The sequence below is a fragment of the Mustela putorius genome, unplaced genomic scaffold (assembly GCF_011764305.1).
Source record: "Mustela putorius furo isolate JIRA1106 unplaced genomic scaffold, ASM1176430v1.1 tig00003853_pilon_pilon_pilon, whole genome shotgun sequence".
Taxonomy (NCBI): domain Eukaryota; kingdom Metazoa; phylum Chordata; class Mammalia; order Carnivora; family Mustelidae; genus Mustela; species Mustela putorius.
Window position 1 is genome coordinate 30,737,266 of NW_025422005.1, and position 19,366 is coordinate 30,756,631.

Sequence of the window (19,366 nt, forward strand, 5' to 3'; positions counted from 1 at the left end):
ATCTTAACTCTTAACTGTCCTCCACATTGCAGCCAAAGGAATTCTGAAGCACAGTTTTCTGATCATCTTATTCTCTTATATTAAACCTATCACTGTTTCCTTCAGGGTGAAGCCCATATTTCTTCGTATGGATTTTTGAGGTCCTTTTTGACCTGGCCATTGCTTACTTCAACTTCATCTTTTTATTTTGTCCATCTCAAACCCAGCTTGGTTTCCTGTGACTTTAACTCTTTTCACATGCTGGTATTTTCCAGCATCTTTAAGTCCACTCTCACTAGAAGCTGATTAATCCTCACTCTTCCCATTAGGTTCCAGCTGAGATGTATCTCTTTTAAGAAACAGTTTGAAACTTCCCCTGTCCCTCAGGACTGAATAAGATAGCATCCTATCATTATTCCTATCAGAGTACTTACCACATTGTATTGAATTTTCCTGTTCAGTTGACAGGCTGGGAGTTCCTTAAAGAAAGGATGCTTTAAGGTTTTGTAATCTTTTGGTACTTAGTGCCTGGCAGAAAATAAGCATTTAATCCATATTTATTGAGTGAAAGAAGTGACCGTTCATTTTTACTTAGTAAAACAGACCCGGTCTTACCCCCATGCTAAAAGAAGAAAAGCTCTGTAGTGTAGAGCAGTGTTCTCGGTTTTTTTTTTTTCATGATCAACTCTGGCCCCTGGCCCTGTATATTTTTAGACTTTTTTTTTCTTTAAGTAGGCTCCATGCCCAACATCGGACTTAACAAACTCATGACCCTGAGATTGAGGGTTGGATGATCTCTACCAGCTGAGCCAGCCAGGTACCCTAGGATATTTTTTTCTTAATCATCCCTCCATGAAATTTTGATACCACAGATATATTGTTTATCTGTTTCTGAGCTATATGTATGTGTATTTGTGCTTTATGAATAAAATGAGTAAGATTTTTTTCCGTTCCCAAAAGCCAGTTCTTGGTTTTCCATCTCCTAAGAATAATTGAAAGCGCATGGTGCAGAGGTTAAGAGCAGACTCTGAATTCAGGTGGCTTGAGTTTGAATCTCAGTTCTTCCGCACTAGCTATGGGACCTCAAGCAAGTCACCACTTCTGTGCCTCAGTTTTCTCATCTGTTAAATTTGTGTGGTAGTGGGGCCCCTGGGTGGTCTGCCTCCAGCTTAGGTCATGATTCCAAGATCCTTGCGTCAGGTTCCTTGCTTGGCAGGAAGCCTGCCTCTCCCTCTGCCTGCCACTCCCCCCTGCTTGTGCTCTCTCTCTCTCTCTCTCTGACAAATAAATAAATAAAATCTTAAAAAAAATTGTGTGGTAATAATTCCTTATTCATAGTGTTGTTGAGAGGATTAAATGAGTTAATATATGTAAGATGATTAGAACAGTGCCTGATTATTGTAAGTGGTCTGTAAATGCTGGGTATTATTATTTTTATCATCAGGATCATGATTATCATCACTTTTCCTCCAGAACTTTTCTTAGATCTCCCAGTAGCACTAAGAGAAAGACTCCTATTGAAAATAGATGAGATTGGCTATCACGACTGTTTTGTCAGTTAAAGAGAAGAAACCAGCTGTTCATGGCTTTGTTAAGTGATGAAAATATTATCTAGCTAGTTACAAAATTTTCTGACAGTTATGAACTAGTATGGTTAGGACCAAATATTAGAAGACTTTCCCATTTCCTCAGGGTGATGAAAAGTTGCAAAGAGTTAAGAAGTAGAGTTGAATCTTGGTATTTTAGGAAAATTAGTAAATGATCTAAAAAAATTGCTTTGGTTTTTGGCATACATAGCAATTACTAGTAATTAATCTTTTCAGTGTTGATTTTTTTCCCCCAATATTGATTTTTTAATTATATTTTTACTAGTACAAGCCTGGTTTAGTTGCTGAGACATTGAAAGATTGGTATTGAAACCTGATGTTTTCCAACCAAGCCAGGAAAGGTAGCTTTATTGTGGATTATATTTGGCTTCGTTTAATTTATCTGAAGCATTTCTTCAAGATAGGCTTCAGATAAATTCAAGATTATCCAAGTAGATAATCAGCCTTTAGAGAGACATGGAAGTAGAGGTGGTGAATTTAGACATCATCCTCTTTCCTCACTAATGTTTGATTCTGTGAAATTCTTTGTCTTATGCATCACAGGTTCATTATAAGAAAAAAAGACAGAATATTTTGTCAGTCTCCTTGGTTGTCACTAGTAAACAGTTCCAGGAAAGATGGGCAATGGCTTGGTTGGTGAGCATGGGGATGGCTTAGTTTGTTCTAAGAGAGGACAGAAGCAGGGAGAACACAAATAGAATGAGAGCTTCATAGTGTTCTGTGGCTCAAACCAGAAGCAGTACTGGTTTAGTACTGGGCTAAAGCTGGGGACAGTAATTGTCACCATCATCACCATCATATGGGTAGTAGTGACTTTCACTTCATATATTGTTTTTATATTTATCATTTTGTTTGATATTACAAGAGTGCTTGGAGGTAGAAAGTAAAGGCATTGTTAGTCCCTTTTTATGGACGAGAAAGCAGAGACTCAGAAATTAAATGACTGGTCCATTTACTGGCCAAGTGACATTAATAAGTGGGAGAACTGGTTTTCAAACTTTGCTCTTCTGAGTCTTTTTTTTCTTTCTTCCAATTTGATACACAGGGATCACAGGTAGGCAGAGAGGTAGGTAGAGAGAGAGAGGGGAGCAGGCTCCTCCCTGAGCAGAGAGAGCCCGATGTGGGGCTTGAGCCCAGGACCCTGGGATCATGACCTGAGCCGAAGGCATTAACTCACTGAGCCACCCAGGCGCCCCTCTTCTGAGTCTTTAAAATTACATTGAAGCAACCATTCTTCTTTTAAAATTTATTTATTTTAGAGAGAGAGCTGTGGGAGGGGCAGAGAGAGAGGGAGAGAATCCTCAAGCTGACTCCCTGCTGAGCCCACAACTCTGAGATCATGAGCTGAGCTGAAACCAAGAGTTGGGTGCTTAACCAACTGAGCCACTCAGGCATCCTGGAGAAACTATTAAAACTCCAGGGACTACATCCTAAATGTGCTACATTTATTCTTGGGGAATTCATAGCTATATTTGTCATTTGACAGGAAGCATTTTGTGTTACTTTGAAATCCTGTTCTGTTTGAAAGGAGGTTCATTAATTCCTGTTTTGTATTGATTAAAATTAATAGGTTTTTATCACAAAGAACAAGTACAAAGATTAATTTAGACTTTTTTTTTGCCTCCTTTTTTCTACCTGAGAGAATATAAGCAGAGGTCTTCTATGACCAATTACAGGTGCCGCTGTTCACACAAATGTGACAGAGCACCCACAGAGAGGATGGCCAGCCTTTCTGAGATAGACTTTTCCTAATACCCCACAGATGTCGGTGAAGACCCGTCAGGAAGTGGAATGGTTAGGCAGTCAAGGAGGGCAGTGTAGAAAAGTTCAAATTGTTGCTTCTCCAATTTCTGCACATTTTTGAGTGAGCACCTTAGACTTTTTGAAATTCATTTTTTCCCTCTTTAACATGAGAAGGTGAGGGGCACCTGGGTGGCTCAGTCTGTTAAGCGTCTGCTTTTGGCTTTATTCATGATCCCAGGGTCCTGGGATTGAACCCAACATTGGGCTCCTTGTTCAGTGGGGATCCTGCTTCCCCCTGTCCCTCTGCTGTTCCCCTGCTTGTGCTCTTTCTCTGTCAAATAAAATCTTAAAAAAAAAAAAGATGAAAAGTTGATCCATCTTAAACTATGTCTCACATGATTTGTGGCAAGGACTAGATGAGTGAGACAATGTAAATGAAGCAGTTAGTACAGTGCTCAGTACATAGCAGTGACTTTAACCTCCCTGAGTTTCAGTTGTCTCTTCTAGAAAGTAGAGATGACTGTATGCCATGCCTGTTTTTTAAGACTAGTGAAATCGTGTATTTAAAAGGTACTGGACTTGTTTTTGTTGGGTTCATTAGTTCTGTTCTGAGACAGCCCCAGCAGCATGCTCAGTGAGATTATCAATAGGAAGAAAGTTTACTGTTCACTGGGCTTTATATTTCATTCCCCAGTGCATACTGAACAAGGCTTGCAACAGCAGTTTCCAAAAGCATTCATAGATGCACGCACAGTTCATATTAAAGCTACCCTTGATGCATACTTAAAAGCTGGGCTTTTAATAATAGGTGTTTCAACCTTTCACCAGGAGATTTATAAATCCTTAATTTTGCATTATTTATTAGTTTTGAGAATAGGATGAAAGAAGTGTCGTCTCAAGTCAATTAGTTCAACAAGTGGAGCTTATACCATACAGTGGTGCCAAAGCATGTCTTTTGGGAAAACAGGGTTTATATCCAAGATTGAGTTGGGTGAAGAAAAGTGGAAACAGCTGGACATAGGGTTAAGGAAGCCTTTAAGACAGCAATTTATTAAACCAATGATTTTCAGACTTCGGTGTACATCATTTTACCTAGAGACTGCTGGGCTCCACTTCGTTTTCTTATTCGGTGGTTCTGGGGTGGAGCCTGAGAATTTGCATTTCTAACGCATTCCCTGGTGATGCTGCTGCTGCTTCTCAGATACCATATTTAAGACCCATGGTATTAAACCAAGCCAGCATACAAGAAAACATCTAAAAGATGTTTGAGATTATGGGGAACACGAACCATCAGGTACTGCTGATGAGAGTATAATTTGGTATAAACACTGTAGAGAAAGCACAGGCTGATAATATACTGAATAAAGGGGGCACCTGGGTGGTTTAGTTGTTAAATGTCTGCCTTCGGCTCAGGTCATGTGGGATAGAGCCCCGCATCAGGCTCCCTGCCCTGCGGGAACCCTGCTTCTCCTGCTTGTGTTCCCTCTCTCACTCTGTCTCTGTCAAACAAACAAACAAACAAACAATGTATATTTACTGAATAAAGTTACAGATCACCATGGCTGGATCTAAAAATTTGTAGAGTATAAAAAGCAAGTTGTAGAATGATAAATACAATATGATGTCATTTATATATAGTCTTAAAAAGCATATATAAACCACCATAGTATTTATGGATATATACATAAAAATGGAAAGTACATTGGACGCCTACCCATGAGATATATAATAAGTGCCAGAACTCCTCAAAAACCACAAGGAACCATGTGTGAACCAGTGAGAAAACTGTGCTTCTAACCAAGGAGTGTGATCGTTGTGTTCCTGAGGCTCCACAGAAAGGAAAAATAATTGATCCTTTTGAGTTCCATAAATTTAATATCTGTTGGGGGAAGTTTTATTTTATAAGCATGTATTCTCTTCAGATTTTAAGACCAGCTCACTCATTCGAATGACGTGATTTTTTTTTTTAAGATTTTATTCATTTACTTGACAGAGAGAGATCACATGTAGGCAGAGAAGGAGGCAGAGAGAGAGAGAGGAGGAAGCAGGTTCCCCACTGAGCAGAGAGCCTGATGCGGGGCTCAATCCCAGGACCCTCGACCATGACCTGAGCCAAAGGCAGAGGCTTTAACCCACTGAGCCATCCAGGCGCCCCGAATGACATAGTGATTTGGTGAATGTCTTTATTTACTTTATCTGCCCAAGACAAAGGGTGGTGCCAAAAAGGGGGTCTCCTATGAATTCCTGATTCCTACCTTAGGATTCCCTTTTCATTACCTGGGGAAAGCACAGATACCCCATTCTGTCTCTCAGTTTGGTAAGTGGACCTGACTGTCCACTTACACTGATATGAATACTTTGTCCTGATTGACGGGGACTATTTCCTTTCAAGGAAAAGCCACTTAGGTAGCCACATAGCCTGGTTCACATCCCATTTATGTTACTCATTAGGTGTGACATTCTGGAAAAATTGCTTACCTTTTCTCTAAGCCTCTTTCCTCATTCAGAAGGCCTTTGTTGTGGTCTTCGGCAAGTTTTTTTTTTTTTCCTTGCAGCTTTATAGAGATATAATTCACATGCCATAATTTATCCATATAAAATGTACAGGCAAGGGGCACCTGGGTGGCACAGTTCGTTGGGTGTCTGACTGGTGGTTTCGTGTCTGACTGTTGGTTTCGGCTCAGGTCATGATCTCAGGGACGTGAGGTCCGGCTCCATGCTCAGTGGGGAGTCTGCTTGAGATTCTTTCTCTTCCTCTGCACCCCACCTCTGAGACACTCATGCTCTCTTGCTCAAATAAATAAATAAATATTTTTTTTTCCCCAAAGATTTTATTTATTTATTTGACACAGAGAGAAAGAGAGAGAGAGACTGTGAGAGAAGGAATACAAGCGGGGCAGAGGGAGAGGGAGAAGCAGGCTCCCCGCTGAGCAGGGAGCTAGACTTGGAGCTTGATGCCAGAACCCCGAGATCATGACCTGAGCTGAAGGCAGATCTTTAATGACTCAGCCACCTAGGTGCCCCTATAAATAAGTCTTTAAAAAAATAAAATAAAATGTACAGGCAAAAATCATTACAGGTCTAAACCTAGTATCTCTGTTGGTTTGTATTCATCTAAATGCATAGTTTATCCTAAATAAGATCTCTTTTTTTTCTGTAGAGATAATTATTTTTTCCTTATTTTCTTTATAAAATGCTCTCATCTTATAGTTTCTATTCTGTTCAAATGTAACCAAAGTATGTCTTGTTTTATAGCTTATTCTTCTTTTTGGAGGAATTCCTTATCTCTGGAGACTTTCTGGACGATTCTGTGGCTATGCTGGCTTTGGACCAGAATATGAGGTATGTGATTCATTAGCATATATTTTTTTAGAGTCTTTTTGCTTGGCCAGCTTTACGTGAAAGTTAATTTTTTGGCTCTGACTTTAGGCTTGCTTCTCTGTTTGTACAGTCCGTGTCCACACATCCTCTGTTAGGATAATGCTGCTTATTGTAGCAAACTCCAGAATTCCAGTGGCTTATCACAATAGTTTATTTCTCAATCACATAATAGCTTAGTGTGAGTATAGTTTGGTCATCAGGTGACATTCTTCTATGTGGGAAGCCAGGGACCTGGTCTCTCTTCATCTTACTGCCCTGCAGTCCCTTGAGTGCCCCACAGTTCTCTGCATCCAGCAGGCAGCTGGAATGAGGGGGTGGGGAAAGAACATCCTCTTCTTAACTCCCTTGTCTCTGAAGTATCCTTTGCATTCACGTTTTGTTGGCGAACCAGTGATTTAGTCTCAGATAGAAGGGAACTGGGAAATGGTGGTCCCCGGTTAGGTAGCCATTTCTCAGGGACAACTCCTTGCAGTGAAAGGAGAAACTTGAATTTTGTTGAACCCGCTAAGCAGATACTCTGTACCATAATCACTTAGAGATAACTTCATACAAGGACAGAGAGTGTAACTTCAGAATCTCCATGGAGCTGGTTGAGGTGACTACCCAGTCTTACAGAAGCTCCATTTACTGGGCAAAGCCTTAAGTGTGAGACTCCCCACCCGTGGTGGATGATAGGACACTGTCTCCCGACTTTTTCTTGGAAATTGCCAAGTCTCTTCCCTCTTTCCTGATTATTTACTTTAAACGATGGCTCTTTTCTACATGTATAAGGTATCTTGGGTTTAATTCAACTCCTCCTGTGTTCCGCTTCCATATACCTTTTTCTAAAGCAGCCAGATCCTTTGAAGTCCTCTTCTTCCTGGGATATCTCTGTATCTTCATTGACTCTTGTCCTGGTCTGTTCTATGTGGCATTGTGGTTTACTTACATATTCTCTGCCCTGTTTCAGAAATTTGTAAAGATTTTATTTTTTTAAAGTAATCTCTACCCCCAGTGTGGGTCTTGTACTCACAACCCTGAGAGTACTAATAGAGCCAGCCAGGCACCCCATTGTTTCAGAAATTATTTAAGGTGGTTTCATGTAAACATCATGACTGACTCCTTATGCATTTCTCTTCTTAAATGTCTCTTTCTCAGAGAGACCCTCCCTGACCACTCCATCTAGAGTAACAATTCTGCTGTCACTCTTCAGTGACACACATCACGTTATTTTCTATATAAAAGTACTCAACGCTCTCTTCAGTTACCTTATTTTTTATTTATATGTAAAAGCCTTGTTTATTTATTTTTTATTAAGAATTTTAAGCTCTAAGGGGACAGAGACCCTATATATTTTCTTTACTGCTGTGTCACCAGTGTCTTCAAAAAGTTTGATACCAGATATTTAACTTTTTTTAATTCATGAAGAATGAGTGCACAGACACATGTATAAAGTGGTCACTGTAGTATTAGAATGACTGCTGTCATGGAAGTAGCCTAGGTGTCCACTTATGCAATGGAATACTCTAGAGCTGTTAATAAGGAAGAAATAACTATTGATATGGAAAATTTTTATGAAATGTTATGTGAGAAAACAAGTATTCATAAAGTCATAATGATTGCATTTTTGGGGGATGGAATTCTGATTCAGTAGTTTTGAGGAAGGTCCTAGAATCTCTTTTTGAATTTTTTCCCCCATTACCTGTTTGGGAGCAGTGCTGAAATGAACCACCCTGCATGTTACAGCCAGACAAATCTTCCTTTCTCATCCTCTCTCCCTTCTTCCTCTGATTAGAAACTTACATTGGCTGCATCTTTGTTACCAAATCAAATGTGTTTTGGTGGTGTGTAGTACACTCACATTTACCTTAAAAGAATTCCATTTTACACCATCTGGTGAGAGGGAGAGAGCAAGGATTCTATTTATCTCATCCCTCTTTCTCCCTCCCCCAGCTCCCTTCATACTAAGTATCCCATTTCCTCTACTGTCCTAGGAAAAGTTTGGAAAGAGAAATGAGGCAGTTCTTGGCTTTTGATTTCCTGAGGATCTATCGTGAAGGCACTTGAAGTAGTTCTTGACGGTAATTTTCTCTATTGGTCTTTGGCTTCTTGTGAAAACTTTAGGACACCCCACCCCACCCTGCCCCAGTCCAGCTTTTTTTTTGATGCTCTGGGATAAATTTTTCTGCCTTATCCAGGCCTTTTCCCAAAGCCTGTCATCGTGTCCTCTTCCTCTTATAGAGTGCTTATTTTGCAAATTGGAACACATTTCTCCTCCTTTCCTTATCTCTCCTGTCCCATTAATTTACTTCTTTCTTCACAGTGGCATCCTGGGTCTTCTTAGCCTAGTAAGCCTTGCTTGAATTCACCAGTGTATGTGATTGTCTCTCATTTTTTAGTTCTTTGTTTCTGTAGCTTTAGGTAACTTTCACATAGTGCCTGTATAATAAAAGAGACATTATTTTATTGCTTCCTTCTCTCACAAGTCAACTTGGAGAGTAGAGATGATGTTGTCAGACCTTGTATTACCCATAGAATCAAGCACATGGCTTGAGATGTATTTTTCATTTATTCACTAATTATTCATTTGAAGAATGAATTAGTATTACACTATAAAAACTGCTGTTTATTTCTTCCTGTGTTTAGATCACTCAGTCCTTGGTGTTTCTCCTGTTGGCTACACTTTTCAGTGCATTGACTGGTTTGCCATGGAGTCTTTATAATACCTTTGTGATAGAAGAAAAACATGGTTTCAATCAGCAGGTAAACTAGAGAACACATATGTTCTCTTTTAAACATAAAGACTTTTTGTGATTTTTCCCTCTCCTAGCAATAATTAAACATAATTTGCTATTTTATTTTTTAAGGATTTATTTATTTATTTGAGAGAGCAGGGGGAGGGGCAGAGGAAGAGGGAGGGAGAGAGAATCCCAAGCAGACCCATCACTGGGTGCAGATTCCGACTTGGGACTCCATCCCATGACCCTGAGATTATAACCTGAGCTGAAATCCAGAGCAACCCAGGTGCCCCCATAATTTGCTAATTTGGAGCAAGAATTAACTGAGGGAAAAGGAACTGCAAATATGGTAAAGATGATAGCTTGAAGTCTTGCCCTAAGCTCTTCAAGTACTAAAGTCTAGTGTTTTTCTGCTAATGTTGAAATGGTGTATCTTGAACTATAAAATATCAGACACTTGCTTTTCTTTTTTTTAACATCTTAATTTTATTATTTTTTTAAGCGTTCCAAGATCACTGTTTATTCACCACACCCAGTGCTCCATGCAATACGTGCCCTCCTTGATACCCAACACCAGGCTCACCCATTCCCCTCTCCTTCTCCCCTCCAAAACCCAACTCTGACAGACATTTACTTATGGTCTTGGGCTACCCCTAGTGTCCTATTATATAGACTCACTACCTTTTAACTTTTAAAATTGCTTTAATAATGTATCCTTTGCATATACTTTATATTTCAGGTTTTCTTTTCTCAGTTTCTTGTGATCTTTTCTTTTTTCAGACTTTGGGATTCTTCATGAAAGATGCAGTCAAGAAATTTGTTGTGACTCAGTGCATTTTATTGCCTGTGTCTTCACTTCTACTTTACATTATTAAAATTGGGGGCGACTATTTTTTTATATATGCCTGGCTATTCACATTAGTTGTTTCTCTGGTGAGTAAAATGTTTGTTTTGTTTTCTTTTATAAAATTTCCTTGGTGAGATAATGCTGATTTAATCTTCATTAGCATGTGAACAGTTCTTAGGAAGCAAATGAAATATAAATAAGTGGTCATATAAATTTCCCTCTTGGTTTCTGCTTTTGGGTATAGAACTAGGAGAGCTGACTCTGACCGTAGATTTTCTTCTTCTTATGCTGACTCAGATCCTAGAAGCTGGTTATTAGTTATTGTTAATGGTCCAGTTGTCAGGCAGTTTTGGGCTGTACATTTGTGAGTTGTCACTAGAATGGATGACTGAGTTTGATCGTGTAATGACTCTTCACTGAGCTCCCATGCCTAAACATTGTGGATATTCTGAAGAGACTAGATTTAAGAGGGATGAGAAAAAGATATTATAAACTTACCTGATTTTTTTCTGCCCTCTTGCCCCTGCCTTTCCTCTCCTCCTTTCTCCCTTCTTTACCCCTTCTTCTCTGTTCTCTTCTCCCTTCCTTTCTCTCCTTTCTCTCCTTCCCTCTCTCCCTTGACCCCTCACTCCCCATCTTCCCTTCCTCACATCTTTGCCTCTTCTCTCTACCATATTGTAAACCACTTCACAACACACACTACGACACAATGAAAACGGTCTGTTCACAGCCTCCAGAAAATAGCATCTGTTAGCTCTTCAGCTCCTGATGATGGGGTTTACTTTAGTCTGAATTGCCGGATACTCACTGCTTCACTTTCCACTGGTGGGATTGAGCTCTGAAAACAGGTGCTAGTTGGATTTATACACATCTGTGTATGGCAAATGAAGTAAGAGGAAAGAGAACAGAGGAAATGCTCTAGAAATGCTTAAGGAAGTGCTGCTTCAAACACAATGGATAGTTGTGCACTGCAGGTAATTAATTTTAGCAGACCAACCAAATAACAGCACACAGTCAAGCTCTAGTAATTATTTTCTAGCAAAGACTGCAGTTCTCTCATGATTACTCTCAAAGGCAGAATTCTAAGTTATGATGGGCTTATGAAGTGTCAGAAATTCCCAAGATAGTTTTGAATGGATCATTTGACTTTTGAGCTATTACCACATAGAGACTACTCATTTTGATTTGATTTAACAAACAGATTTTGAGCACTTGCTATCTGGTATTATTTGGGGCTGGGAATACCAGAGCAAATAAGAAAAGATCCATGTTCTCAAGGCTGGATCACACAGTTGTTTTAATATAATCTATATAAATAGCAGTTTTTCTTTAAGAACATATTCATAGGTTGTTCTGACATTTATTTTTCAGGTGCTTGTCACAATTTATGCTGATTATATTGCCCCTTTATTTGACAAATTCACACCTCTGCCTGAGGGAAAGCTTAAACAAGAAATTGAAGTAATGGCAAAGAGTATTGACTTCCCTTTGACTAAGGTGTATGTTGTTGAAGGTAAGGCTACCCAGGGGTAAGGAAGTTTTATTCAAGTGATTTGATTTGTTAGGGGTTTATATTTGGGCTTTAAAAAGCCAGATTTCTAGGAATTGGTGGCATATTTCAGGGATAGAAATTGGTAGCCTAATACCAATCCTGCTGTTGCCTACAGCTGTGTTTGGTTGGCTTTACAGTGTTGTTTGGCTAAGGCCTTCCTCACTCCTTCTTATATCTTGTATATTGGACTGATTTATGAACTTAACGTTACCTGCCTGGCTCCCTCAGGTAATTGAGCTGGACTTTTGCATAGTCAAGTTCCATTTAGCACTAGTTTGGGGGCTCATAAAGAAAACCAATGTTACTGGCTTTGTCTCATCCAGCAAAGCTTTCAGTGTTCTGGAGGCGTCTGATTTCACTTGCACATTATCAAAAATGTAGTACCATTGGACTTCAGATCAGTTATTTTCTGCTTTTATGATAATTGCTTTTGAGAGTTAAGCTATATGTTAGCTTACATAAGACTACTAAAGTCTCAAGCCCAAAAAGATGTAGAGTAAAACTGTTGTATGATACCATGACTTTCAGAATCCATAAATTAAAATCCACATAAATGCGTGAGACTGGTTCTGCCTCTGCCACTTAGCACCTGTGGAATCTTTAATGAATCCCTTCACCCTCCAGGTTTCAGTTTTGCGTCCCCTAACCCGTGCTTTGGCAAACATTTTCTGTAAAGGTCTAGTCTATAAATACTTTAGACTTTGTGGGCCACATGGTCTGTCTCTGTCACAACTGTTCAACCCTTCCTTTAGAGTACAGAAGCAGTCACAGATAATACATAAACAAATGAGCATGGCTGTGTTCTAATAAAACTTCATTTATAAAAATAAGTGGCAGAGTAGATTTGGCCTGCAAACAATAGTTTGTCCATCCCCTCTCTAAACTAAAAAACAACAACAACAAAAAAATATCACCAGAGAAACAGCTGTATTGGATGAAGGAGTAGAAACTGAGAAGTAATCATGGGATTGGGGAGAATAGAGATGGCCACAATGGGAAAGAATGAATTAACAGTGACTAGAAGAGTATAGAAGTCTCAGACATCTAGTGGTTCTGAGGTAACAGCCCAGCTAATGGCACAGTTGGGACATATCTGGCAGAAATGGTAGAATGACAATTCCTACTATTTTTTAGGCCCTGAGGTCATTGCTTTTAGTTAATAGTAAACTAGAAGTATATCAATCAGTACAGTAGGACTGTCTTTTAGGGACTTTTAGTGATGGGGCAACCTAAGTTGCTTATCACTTAAGGGATAATCAGATAATATGAAACGACAGCTAATGATATCACAATAGAGGTAATTGATAAGATGTGTAATATATACTGTCAGTGCCATGTGGTTTTAGATGAAATAGGGAAGGCTTTATGGAGAATTATAACATGAGCTGGTACTTTATGGAATATCAGGATTTAGCCTTTTATTCATCGCTCCCTGACCATCTTTCGGGGCCAGCCCACACTTAAGATAGGAAGACAAAAAAGCCACTGGAGTTGATCTTTGTGCTCCAAATCAATATGAAGAGTGGAAAGTATGTGCTGGGGTGCAAGCAGACTCTGATAATGATCAGACATGGCAAAGTGAAACCGCCGGCCTTGAGGAAACCTCACATAGAATATTATGCCGTATTGGTCAGAACTGGTGTCCATCACTACAGTGGCAGTAGTACTACTGAATTGGGCTTAGAAAATGGGAAGTACCGTGGAGTATGCACCCTGCCTGTCATTGCTCTAAGTGATTCTCATATCATTAGAAGCATGCCAGGACAGACTTGTGAAAAGTGAGTCATACAAGGCTTTTTCTTTAGTAAAACTGGCCAGAGCTCATTTTTTCTTCAAAAAAAAAAAAAAAAATTGAGTAGTTGGAAGGTAGCATTTCAGAGGTGAGGCTGTGGGGTCAATAGGCTTTTATCCTGGTTTTATCACAAGTTACCTGTTGTGACTTTGGTAGCTTACCTTTGCTAAACATGAGTTTACTGGTCTGTAATGTAATTTTTAAAATAATAGTAATAATGCTTAGAAATATTTTGAATGATTGTTATTACTAATAATAACAACATACATTATGGATCTGTAAGTTGATAGGAATATTGTTGTGAAAAACCAACATTATATTCTAAAAAATTATCAGATAGCAAGTGTTGTGCAGAGAATGAAACTAGTGTGATGTGATCAAGGATGACTGAGTAGAGAGATACTTTAGATTGGGTCATCAGGCAAGAGCTCTCTGAACAAATGAATTTGAGCTGACGCCTAAAGGAAGAAGCCATCCATGCTGAGATCAGTGAGAAGACCTTCTAGAGCTTTGTGTCAGCAGGAAACAAAAGAAAGCCAGCAGGAGGGTGTGAGGACACGAAGTGTGAGACACAGGCAGGAGTCACACCACATAGGCCTTGGTGAATCAGGAGAAGAGCTTGGGTCTTACTGTAAATTGGGGGCGGGGGGAGGGAGCCATTGAAGGTTTTAGTGACATGGTCTGGTTTGTAGTTTTTAAATACTATGGGTTGCTCTCTGGAGAAGAGATTGTAGTGGGAGGGCTAGAGTGGCAGCCAACGAGCTGTTCGGAGGCTGTGGCCATGGTCAGGGCAGAGATCAGGCAGCTTAGATTAGGATATTACAGTAGTAATCTATGCAGAGAAGTAGATGCACTGGGGATCTGGTTCAGAGGGAGAGTTGAAGAAATTTACTCACAGATTACCTGTGAAGGAATTGGGGAAACAGAGGCATTAAGGGTAATGACCTAGATTTTTGACCTGAGCACCTGGATAAATGGTGGTTTACAGAGATGGGAAAACTGAGTGAAGAGCAGGTATGGGGGTGGGGGGATTAAGTTCTGTTACATGTTGAGGTATCTGTTGAACACTGTATTAGAGTTCCTCAAGCAGTGGTTAACTCCGAGTAAGCAGTGAGCCAACTATGGCTGATCGAAGCAGGAAGATTTCTTTCTTTCTTTTTTTTTTTTTTAATTTTTTATTTTTTATAAACATATATTTTTATCCCCAGGGGTACAGGTCTGTGAATCGCCAGGTTTACACACTTCACAGCACTCACCAAAGCACAGACCCTCCCCAATGTCCATAACCCCCCCCTTCTCCCAACCCCCCTCCCCCCAGCAACCCTCAGTTTGTTTTGTGAGATTAAGAGTCACTTATGGTTTGTCTCCCTCCCAATCCCATCTTGTTTCATTTATTCTTCTCCTACCCACTTAAGCCCCCATGTGAAGCAGGAAGATTTCTTATCGAGACAATCTTTGATAGCTCACAAAATCATCAGGAAGGTTAAGTTTACAAGCTTGGAAAGTGGGCTATTCCCAGGGAGAGGAGGAGCTCAGAATCTCACTGTAGAACCAGTCTGCTGACAACCCTGCTGTTGCCTCCTGCTGTCGAAATTGGCAGTTTGCTCTCTTAACATCCTACCACTAGCACCCATGGCATTAATTTCTCACTGCCCTGCTTCTTTGCGTAATTAGCTCAATCTTCAGAGTCCCCAGTGGGTGCATGTATCTGATTGACTGAGCCAGGGCGTGGGCCAGGTGCCAGGAGTCTCCCACAACACTTACATGGTGAGAAAGTCTCTGAACACTGAAAGGAGAATTTGACACTAGGCAGGGGAAAAGCACACACACAGGCATACACACACAGGAATATAAACAACAAATCTGCATTACAGACATCCCTGTGGAGATGTAGGGAAGGCAGATAGGCAGCTGGATATATGAACCTGGAGTTCTAGGGAGAGGTTAGGGCCAGAATATCGATAGGAAAGCATCTGACACAGATGCTGTTTAATGCCATGGTTGGGGGCATTTAGAGAAGAGAAGGAGCTTCAGGTTGGAGTCAGCAGGAAAGGAAGAGCCAGTAATGGTGGCTGAGGAGAAGAGACCACGGAGGTAGGAAGTCCAGGAGAAAGTGGTATTTCTTTCGAGATAGGAGAAGAAGAAAGTCTTTCGAGGCGGGAGCTGTGTCAAGTGCTGCTGAGAGGTGAAGGTAAGACATCATTAAACAGAAAGACACAGATGGCAATGCCTTACATTGGTTTTCAGAGTTCTTAAGTATATTACTTCAAGTGACCTCATCAACCCGTTCTGTAAACGCTCATTGAATATATATTATATGCCAGCACAGTGATACAAAATGCTTATGGTATAGGGCAGGGACTCCTATAAGCTTTAGTGACTAAGTTTGTTCAAAGACAGAATCTTGGGCTCCATTCCCAGGTGTTTTAGTATCTACTTTTAACAAGTGCCCCTAGATGATTCTCATATAAGTATTCCTTGGGCTACACTTTGAGAAATTTGGACCAGTGGGAGATATTAAGACATTAACTTTATTTTGTTTATAAGTATACAGTTTGCCTGTTTCCATAAATAACTTAAGGCAGCTTTTAAGAAATACTTGTACTTAAAAATTAGAATCGGAGAAGAGAGAAATAAGAGAGAACTGTAAGACCTCTGACTGACACCTGATACTCCAGATACTGAGGTCCTATACCACTGTCAGAATTGGACCACATGTTTGGCTCTTCTAGGCAATGAAACCAAAAAATGAGATAGTAATAAAATAAATAAACTACTACTTATTAAAGCCTTCCTAAATTCTAAACAAACTTCAAGCATACTGCTATATATGTAAAATATGTATCTTAAACCTACTGCTAACCATAATTTATATTAGAAGTATGAGTAGATATAGAATATGTATTTTCTGTGAGATATCTCAAGTTCTCAAGAAAAACAAATGTTTTATCATTTCTTTTAAAAAATGTGTATAAGTAATAGTAATAGTTTGTGGATCAGGCAGTATATGGATTGATTCGCTTAGAATTTATCATGTAATCTTTAATACAGCTCAGTCAGGTAGAGATTAGCCTCATGTCATAAACTGGTAAAAAAAGATCAAGGAAGTTAAGGAAGTTTCTTACATTTACACAACTACTACATGGCAGAGCCAAGATTTGAACCCAAAGTCTGCTCTTAACCACACAGGTCCCTGCACAGTGTAGAACATTTAGAAAATAAAGAAAAATATAAAGAAGCAAATTAAAAAATTAACCACAGTTCAGCTCTTGTTAGCCATATACTGTTAGGTATGTTTTTTTCCCCAGTCTTTTTAAAAATAGCTTTAACTTTTTCTAATAGAAGTAAGTATACTTATTTTTAAAAGCCTTGAAAAGTATAAAGGAGGGAACAAAATCCATAGTTCTAGAAGCCAGTGGTAAACACTTCACTATTTTGAAATATGTCTTTATAGGCCTTATGCTTTTCTATTTACATATACTTTTTTTCCATGACAATAATAAAACTACGTATATATATGTTTTATATCCTCCACAGTATATTGGTGAGCTTTTTCCTGTCTTGTTAAGATTCTTCAGAAGTATTGCTTTATTTCTGGCTGGTTAAAATTCCATTTCATAGCTCTACCATAATTTAATCATTCCACTACTATTGGATATTTAGACTTATTTACTTATTGCTATAAAGCTGCGACGAGCACAAGTATTTGTTTGCAAAACTTTAGGGAAGCAGACGCTCTCCACTGCAGGTGGTGATTTATGTTGATAACAGTTTTCTTCAGGTATTAAACAGTTTGAAAATGTTAATGTCCTTTCCGGTAATGCAATTTCTAGGAGTCTCTCCAAAGAACCCCAAACTTTTTAATTATTTTCCATGCTTTGAATGTCTTTTCCTTAGGATCTAAACGCTCTTCCCACAGCAATGCTTATTTTTATGGCTTCTTCAAGAACAAGCGAATAGTTTTGTTTGACACTCTACTAGAAGAGTATTCTGTACTAAACAAAGACATCCTGGAGGAGTCTGGCATGGAACCCCGCAAAGATGGAGAAGGGGACAGTGAAGAAATAAAAGCTAAAGTTAAAGTGAGTTCTTCTTTTCCTAAGAGACCCTGGCTTCGTTTTTCTAAACAGTTCCTATGACAACTCAAAATAACACCAGTTTCTATGTAGTGAGCGGTAAATTCAAGGAGACTGTCAGATAAGAATCCCATGGCCCCTTTATAATTCTGGTATTTGGGAGAGATTATCACTATTATTATATGCTAACTACCTTGCAAGCTTTTGCAGAACGTACACATGAAACTTGGAAGCAGAAGATAGGAAAATTCTTATGACTATAAGCTATCTTTAAAACAGGGACATCATATATATTCCTTATATATTTATGTTCAGAGAATTCTCCCAAGCAGGATAAGGAGAAGATAAACATCTGATTTTTAGCTCATTGAGACACGCTAATGATAGGCTTCGGCACTGGAGAGACTTGGATTTGAATCCTGGTTCTGTCATTTAGTAGCTGTGTGTCCTTGGGTACACTGTATAGTGTGTGGTCAGTTTTCTTTTGTTTGTTTGACAAATATATATGAAACACATTTTGTGCTGAGACACTTTGCCTGGCACTGGAAGTGCAAGAATAAGAGGGAAACTTCACTCTCAAGGAGCTTATGGTCTAAAGAGAAGAAGCCCAGTACAATATGATAATTGTAACAGTGAAGCTGTGTATCCCGGATGCAGTGGGAGCACAAGAGAAGACTTTTATTTATTTATTTATTTTTTTGAGAAGACATTTCTTAAATCTGACTTAAGTCTCAGAAACTTTTTCTGATTTCTTTCCTGGATGAGGTGAGCTGAGGCTGATAAGCAAGATCTCAAGTATCAAGACTAAATGGGGGAGAAGGGATAGTGATAAGAAACAACCCAGATTTAATCAGAGACAGCTGCCAGTATTTGTATATGTATGGGAATGTGCTATTGGCTTTGGTGTCATTCAGAGATGATTTTGAGTTTATGTAACTCTGGGTTAAGCTCTGTTCTGGATTTCTTTTTTTTTTTAAGATTTTATTTATTTATTTGACAGAGAGAGATGACAAGCAGGCAGAGAGGCAGGCAGAGAGAGAGGAGAAAGCAGGCTCTTTGCTGAGCCGAGAGCCCGATGTGGGGCTCGATCCCAGGACTCTGAGATCATGACCTGAGCCGAAGGCAGCAGCTTAACCCACTGAGCCACTCAGGCGCCCCTGGATTTCTTTTTTTAAGCAATTTTATTTTTAAAGATTTTTATTTATTTATTTGACAGAGAGAGAGATCACAAGTAGGCAGAGAGGCAGGCAGAGAGAGAGAGGGGAGAAAGCAGGCTCCCTGATGAGCAGAGAGCCCCATGCAGGGCTCGGTCCCAGGGCCCTGGGATCATGATCTGAGCCGAAGGCAGAGGCTTTAACCCACTGAGCCACCCAGGTGCCCCTGGATTTCTTAACTAAAGGGTGATACTAACGGGGTTTCTCACCTTGGCACTGTTGACATTTTGGGCCAGGTAATTTTTGTTGTGGGAGGGTATCTTGTGCATCATAGGGATGTATAGTAGTATCCCTGGTCTTTCCCCACTACATGCCAGTATCAACCTTCCCTACCCCCGACAATTGTTACAACCAAAAATATCTCCAGACATTGCCAGATGGCCCTGGTGGGGGATAGGGTAGGGTTTGTGGGGCAAGGTCATTCCTGGTTGAGAAATACTGGGCTATAGATGCCTGCC

The 19,366-nt window shown here is 39.7% G+C and overlaps 1 protein-coding gene across 2 annotated transcripts in view; it reads left to right on the forward strand.

The window, feature by feature from the left end:
- The window catches only part of ZMPSTE24 (zinc metallopeptidase STE24), a 41,817-nt gene that overhangs the window by 4,075 nt on the left and 18,376 nt on the right, over positions 1-19,366 (forward strand). For both annotated transcript variants that reach the window (XM_004740681.3, XM_004740680.3), the window contains exons 3-7: positions 6,585-6,671; positions 9,336-9,452; positions 10,208-10,360; positions 11,646-11,787; positions 17,516-17,700. In XM_004740681.3, coding sequence (XP_004740738.1) covers positions 6,585-6,671; positions 9,336-9,452; positions 10,208-10,360; positions 11,646-11,787; positions 17,516-17,700 — 684 coding nt within the window. The remainder of the gene's footprint in view (positions 1-6,584; positions 6,672-9,335; positions 9,453-10,207; positions 10,361-11,645; positions 11,788-17,515; positions 17,701-19,366) is intronic.